Source organism: Hevea brasiliensis, chromosome 1 (assembly GCF_030052815.1).
Source record: "Hevea brasiliensis isolate MT/VB/25A 57/8 chromosome 1, ASM3005281v1, whole genome shotgun sequence".
Taxonomy (NCBI): domain Eukaryota; kingdom Viridiplantae; phylum Streptophyta; class Magnoliopsida; order Malpighiales; family Euphorbiaceae; genus Hevea; species Hevea brasiliensis.
Genome location: NC_079493.1, coordinates 36,610,648 through 36,618,160, shown reverse-complemented (window position 1 = coordinate 36,618,160; position 7,513 = coordinate 36,610,648). Strand labels below are relative to the sequence as shown.

General features: G+C 37.3%; 1 protein-coding gene across 1 annotated transcript; it reads left to right on the top strand.

Moving 5' to 3' along the window:
• The first annotated feature begins 4,714 nt into the window (after positions 1-4,714).
• On the top strand, positions 4,715-6,645 carry LOC110638870 (cytochrome P450 81Q32-like). The gene is made up of 2 exons (XM_021789588.2): positions 4,715-5,719; positions 5,855-6,645. The coding sequence occupies exons 1-2, from the start codon at positions 4,832-4,834 to the stop codon at positions 6,461-6,463; spliced, it is 1,497 nt and encodes a 498-aa protein (XP_021645280.2). The 5' UTR covers positions 4,715-4,831; the 3' UTR covers positions 6,464-6,645.
• Positions 6,646-7,513: the final 868 nt, after the last annotated feature.

The window sequence follows — 7,513 nt, the reverse complement described above, 5'->3', positions numbered from 1 at the left end:
CCCAACACTGGCCGCCATCCACACGGCGGCTACACCGTACCCACAAGCCTAAAGGCGCCCACTAGTGATATTGTTGTAAAGTCTTCACTGCCCTCGCTCGCCGATTTAAGTCACGTCCCCCCATTTGTCTCTCGTAGTTTTCTTATTATCTCCATCTCTCTGTCTTGTTGATTCTCCCCATTTGCCTGGTGGTTTTTTTTGTCGCCGGGGGGGGGCTACTATGTGTGCATTGGATGGCACCATGTCATTGGTTGCGAGGGCTGTGCCACCGACAAATGTAACGCCGCGCCACGCCTGATACTCACAAATGTCTCAACTACCCTCATTGGCTATTATTATTAGCAACTTAGGTCAATTTGTACCATGGGGTTATCATGATTTGTTACAATCATTGGAATGAGAAGATGCGTAGGTGTTGACCAATGGGGCCATAGGACAAGTAAAGATGTCGAACAAGATACCTATGATAGGTGCTACAGGAAAGCATCTCATAGAATACTATAGGATAAGGAACATAAGTCATGTTTGTAGGAAGCAGAGATTGTTGAAACAAAGGTATGGGCATTGAAGTTACTAATAGATACATTAGGGCACAATGTAGGAGAGGTAAGCACCAAAGCTGATGGAAGTTATGAGATATAAAGTGAAACACAGTGGAGATATAGTAAGTACTGAAAATGTCAGAAAAAGATTAAGGAGTGGTTTGAGGTATGAGTTTCACTGTGAAATGATGATGATAGCTAGGATACTACAGCAGGTAAAAGAGCTATGCGGATCCTAGACGAAAGGATGTAGAGTTTGCAGTGGGTGATTATGTATTCCTAAAGGTCTCCCCAATGAAAGGTGTCATGAGGTTTGGGAAGGAAGGCAAGCTGCCACCTAGATACATAGGACCTTTTGAGGTTATTGATAGAGTTGGAACAGTTGCTGACCAATTGGAGTTACCACTGAGCCTTTCTCACATCCACCCAGTGTTCCATATTTCCATGCTTAGGAAGTACATACTTGATCCTTCCCATGTGTTACAACCCAATACAGTGGAGTTGAAGGAAAACCTAACCTTCGAGGAGCAGCCAATAGTCATAGTGGACTTTCAGATGAGGCAGCTATGGTCAAAACAGATCTCTATAGTTAAGGTTTTGTGGATGAGCCAATTGGTAGAAGAATGCACCTGGGAGTCAAAGCGGGACATGTGTAGCAAGTACCCTTATTTGTTCAATGTGTAATTTTGTTCTTTTATTCTGCCTTGTGTAAAAATTTGAAGACAAATTTTCTGTAAGCGGGAGAGAATGTAGCACCCTTAATTTTTAAATAATTATTGTATATATAAATATAAATATTTTAGTCTAACCCCTGATTTTGTTGGCTTTGCATAGGTACTTTCATTTCGTGGCAATTCGACTATCGCCCGGATCTACAATTTCGGGCTGAGCAGATAAGCTGCTGGAATCACTTCGAAGCCGGCTCAAAGTTATAGGCTACCCCATCATTTTTAGACGCCCCGGATGCGTTCCATGCATCAGAATTGGCATAGGTCAACCCGAACTCCAAGTTTCTTCAATTTTACAATGCTGAGTTTAGAATAAAATTCCATAAAATATTTGTGGATAGTTAAAAAAATTATAATTCCTTTTGTATTAGCTTAGCAATATTACCAAAGATCGCGAGGCAAAATTTTAGAATTTTTAGAGCTCATTTTGATAGTTTTTGCAAAAAGTGTTAGTTGTAAGGACTAAATTGTAATTTTTCAAAATTGTAGTTGTTGACTATTTGGATGGGCCTAGGAGGGGCCATGTGATGTGATTGAGTTGTGTGACTTATGGATATAGAAGTGTATTTTTGAGCCATTTTGCAGGTTGGGTAAGTCCTAGGTATAGGGAGAACTCTGTTGGATTTTTGGCACAACTTAGGGTGTCTTTGGTTCTTTTTAAATTGTATTGAGTCAATTATATTAAATAAATGTAATGTAATTGTCAGGTGAGTCGAGACAGCCTTCCTCCTCCGCCTAGCCTTCACATTGACCTCGGTTTACGTTTGTGAGTAAAATATTAATTTTAATTATAATTTCAATATTATTATATATTTAGGCATGCTCATGCATCACTTATAAATATGTATCTATGTAGTTAAACACTAGGCACGTTTTATATTGCATTCTTAATTGATGAAGTGCCATGGATGTTGTTTATTATAATTTGGAGCAGTGTGCGTGCGTTGGCATGTGTGTGGTGTGTGGTATTGGATATAGATAGGACGGGTAGACGCGGCTTGAGAGACACTCGCTGGGACCCAGTCCTTCATGGATAAGTCGAGATAAGCATGGCTCGAGATGATCTCGCTAGCCCCCGCATTTGGTTTATCAAGCGAAAGCCCGGCTTGAGAGACGCTCGCTGGAAAAAGGTTAGATTAAGAGAGCTGTATAGGGGATCAGCTCCCATATATGTACTGTTTGAACATTATTGGGTGTGTGAGTGCTCCAAAATGCCTTTTTGCTGTTATGATGTGATGTGTATGAAAATTTTGATGGTGTTGCATTTTACTCCTTAGGATGCATTAGCTCTAGGTAGCTATAGAAATTGTAGTTAAAATTGGTATTTTACTTTCTGAGTCAAACGTTCACTCCTGTTCACCTTATTTTTTCAGGCTACAGAAGGATTACTTGTTGTGACTAACCTGCTCCTCTTCTTCGCAGGTCAATTAGTAATATCTAATGTATTTTGTACAATTTAGCCAAAATTTTAGACTCCGCATGTGTTAGGAGTATTTTAATCAATTTGGAACTGTAATATAATATTATGATGAATTTGTAAGAACATTAAATGAATGTATGTGTGAGTGTGATTGAATTGGATTAGGGAGCTGAGCTCCTATTTGATTTATGACATGATGAGTATGTGGAGGGTGAGATGAGCTCCTCAAATTGTTATATATTGTTTTTACAGGTCGAGCGAGTCAAAAACTCTCCATTGTATGGTCTATATTATGGCCAGACTCTGTCTGATTAAATTCTTAAAATTGAGCTTAAAATGAGCCTTAGGATTGGGTTAAGGAATAGTTAGGCTTACTAAGGGCCTCGAGGGCTTTAGGCTGGCCCAGGTCCTAGTACCGGTCCAGCCCATAGGTGGGTCATGACAATATTTCTATTTATAGCGTATAACTATAACATTGTTATCTTTGACAATTCCGCCAAGATAGAGATTACTATTTTTTATCGAGATTTTTTTCTTTTATTGAGTTCTTATAATGGTTGAACCAACTGAACGAATCTCGTCACTGAGCCTAGAGGTAGATCTAGGATATAATTATGGAGGGACAAACATGCTCATCTTATGATTAAAAAAATAAGAAAAAAGGAAAATGGCTAAGATATAAATATGAGTATAATATATGAGTAACTAATTATTTATTAAACCCAATTAAATATTAACATGAGTAACTAAACATTCTCATTTTACAGTGGTTAAATCAACTGAACAAACGTCATGGCTAAACCTAGAGGTGGATCCAAGATATAATTTCAGAGGGACAAATATGCTCATCTTATGATATAAAAAGAAAGGACGAAAGAGGAAAAAGGCTAAGATATAAATACGAGTATATAAATGTGTAACTATTTGTTTATTAAACCCAATAAAATATTAACATGAGTAACTAACATAATAGTTAAGGGTTAGTGCGATAGTGGGAGCAAGACTTTCTTTTTTTATGGGGCAATAACAAAAATAAGATATATATTCATTCAAATTTTTGTGAGGCAGTGGGGCAAGTGCCTCATTGCCCTAGTGTGTATTCGCCCCTAGCTGAATAATTAAATACGATTAATTTCATGGACTATCAAAAACTCAAGTTATTAGGTTATATATATATATATATTGGGAAGCCGTATGGCTAAATTACTTTGAAGTTCTTAAAAATTTTATTATTTCTAAGTTCATTCATGTATTTTTATAATTAAATTCTTAAATATTATAATTATTTACAAATAGATCTGTATTTTAACTAGCCTAAACATGCCCTAAACACCCAGTATAGCACATTTATATACAAATTTTAGTAGCATGCTTTACGAGAATGATAGTCAAAAGAACGCATAGGCGATGGAGGCTTAGTCGAAGGGAATTAGAAGCCGAATCGAATGCCAAAATTTATCAAGTATCGTGCAGAGGCTACTGCGTTCCGGGCTCGCCAGAGTCTCACCAAGCACCACTATCTCTCGCTGATGCTGAAGCTCGCCGTAGCGTCAGGGAATACCACCATCTTGTGCGTGAAATTGAGTTAATTGGTTCCTCATTTTCCTTTGTAATTTAGTCTATGAAATTTAGTGAAATACCTACCCCATATGATTCCAAGATTTGAACCTATCCCATATTAAATATATCAAGGCTTACGTCTTATGTTTTTTGTTTTCTTAGTCAATGGGGCCACTAAGTCTATATAAAACGAAATTGCATAGGAAAATAATAGAGGAGAAAAACATGTATCCATATGATTCTAAGATTTGAATCCACTTGCCAATTCGCTTCAAACATCTATTGCTATAAATTGTTATTTGTTAAAATTAATCGTGATTATTAAAACAAAAATGAAATTAAAAAAGTTGCTTGCACTAATTTTCTTAGCAAAGAATCTCCATAAGCAAGTTGAAACGCATGACTACTTCAGCAAGGAGTTTTTAACTCAATAATACTATATTCATCTTCAGAGTTGTAAAGTCTCCGGTTTGAATTGCAATAGGAGCAATTTTTTTTTTTTTTTTTAAAAGCGTTACTACTTGACAATATATATTTGCATTAAGACTGGAACTGAAATTCACAATCAAAAACATACAAGAATGGAAGAAGCAATGCTCTACGCAATTGTCATCACTTTGATTCTAGTTGTGGCTTTGAAGTTGATGCTACAAACAAGAAGACAGCGCCGAAACCTTCCACCAAGTCCACCTTCTCTTCCAATCATAGGCCATCTCCATCTCCTGAAACAACCCATCCATCAATCTCTCAACAATCTCTCCCAAAAGTATGGTCCCATCATGTCTCTCCGCCTTGGTTCACGTCCTGCAATAGTCGTCTCATCACCGTCAGCTGTCGAAGAATGCTTCACCAAGAACGATATTGTTCTCGCCAACCGCCCTGATTTCTCCATGGGCAGGTACTTAAACTACAACAACACCACTCTTGGTGCTGCAAGATACGGCGATCATTGGCGCAACCTCCGTAGAGTATGCACCGTTGAAATCCTATCATCCGCTCGTCTCAACCAGTTTCGAAGCATCCGAAATGAAGAAGTCAATGCATTACTTGGTAGACTTCATCGAGTTTCTTCCCAGGGCTTTGCCAAGGTAGAGTTGAGATCACTCTTTTTCGACCTGACTGCTAACATAATAATGAGAATGATTGCTGGGAAGCGTTACTATGGCGAAGAAGTGAAAGAATCATGCAGAGAGGAGGCGGACAAGTTTAGGGAGATAATAGAGAAGTTCTTTGCATATATTGAGGTTACACCTCTAGGTGATTTGTTTCCTATCCTACAGTGGATTGATTATTATGGATTTATAAAGAAGCTGGTTAGGCTTGGCGAAAAGATTGACTCATTCTTGCAAGAACTGATTGAAGAGCATCGAGTTGATAAGGATAGAAATACGATGATAAATCACTTGCTTGCTCTACAGGAATCTCAGCCACAATACTATACAGATGAAATAATCAAAGGCCTGATTCTGGTTAGTCAAATTATAATCTCTGTATAGAAGCTAAATTAATCATTTTGAATTCTCCAAATCTCACAGTTTTAAAAATAACTCCACTAACTCTGAATTATTCGTTTTGTATGTACCAAAAATGACCACTTTCTGCAGGTTACGTTGGCTGGTGGAACAGAAACCTCATCTACGGCTTTAGAATGGGCAATGTCAAATTTGCTCAACAATCCAAATGTTTTAAAGAAGGCTAAAGAAGAGATAAACACTCAGATTGGTGAAGAACGATTGATAGATGAATCAGATTTGCCAAAACTAAACTATCTTCAAAGCATCATCTCAGAGAACTTGAGATTGTGTCCAGTTGCTCCACTCCTAGTGCCACACTTGTCATCTGATGATTGCACCATTGGGGGATTCCATGTGCCCTCCAATACAATAGTATTTGTAAACGTTTGGGCCATTCAAAGAGATCATAACTTGTGGGACGACCCAACAAGTTTTAAGCCAGAGAGATTTGAGAATGGGAAGGCAGAAGCATTCCAGTTCTTGCCTTTTGGGTTGGGAAGGAGAGCTTGTCCTGGAGAAGGCTTGGCAAATAGAACAATGGGCTTGACTTTGGGTTCGTTGATTCAATGCTTTGAATGGGAAAGGGTTGATGGTAAGGAGATTGATATGGCTGAGAAGACAAGAATCACTATGTCCAAAGTTAAACCCTTGGAGGTCTTGTGTTCATCTCGTCCAATTCTTCCCAAGGTTCTCTCTTAAGCTGCCACAAGAAAGGTAGATGCATTGTGCTTTTCAAGTCAACCCGTTAGTAGTAACATAAATCCTCTTCCATATGAATGCCATAAAATCCCTCATCCTATTCAATAAAATTCAAACATGAAATTTCTTGGTAGATATCCTATGCATTTATATATGGTTGTATAGTTACTACTAGAGATTTAAAATTAAAAAAAAAAAAAAAGGTGAATTACTTTTTAGTCCTAGAGTTATGTCAAAATTAACACTTATGTCTCCCTATTTTTAAAAGTCAATGATTTGTTCCTATATTTTGATTCCGTCGCACTCTTATGTCTCTCCATCCAGTTTTAAACCTTCTTTCCATTAAGTCAAAGAGATATCAATGATCAAATGAGAGAGAAACATTTTAAATTCCTAAAATACCCTCCTTTCTTTCCCTTCTCCTTATCCCATCTGTCTCTCCCTTCATTTGGTCTCTCTCCTCTGCCGACGCACCATCACAGACTATTTCCCCCTCATCAATCACTTCTACCACCCAACATAAAAGACGAAACAAAGAATCTGAAAATTCCTCAGTAAAGAAGTCTACTTTATTTGTCCAAAAAACAATTGAGTACAAACAAATACAGAATATAAAAAAAATTCATAATTTTTTTCCTTTAAAAAATGAAACCACAATAAATTATGGAATTGGGTATCAATCATGTCGGTGCTTAACAGGATAAATTTTGATAACTTTTCTTGAACTTATTTAGTTATAATATTACAGTCCCTCAACTTGAAAATGTAACATAAAACCCCATCAACTTTTAAATTTTAACCAGTAAAATCTCTCTAACCTCCAATTACCGATTTTTCAGTTAGACGCTAATCTGGACAGTTCTAGCATGCAACTTAGTCAATATTTCGCTTTTCTCTCTCAAGCCATGTGTAAATTGAATCATTTTTCTCTCTATAGACAGAATAATTTTTCACGTATAGAGAGAATAATTTTACACTTTGCATAATAGTAGAGAGAGAAATTTTGACTAAGCGTCATGCGGGAGTTGTTCACGTTAGTTTCTAACTGAA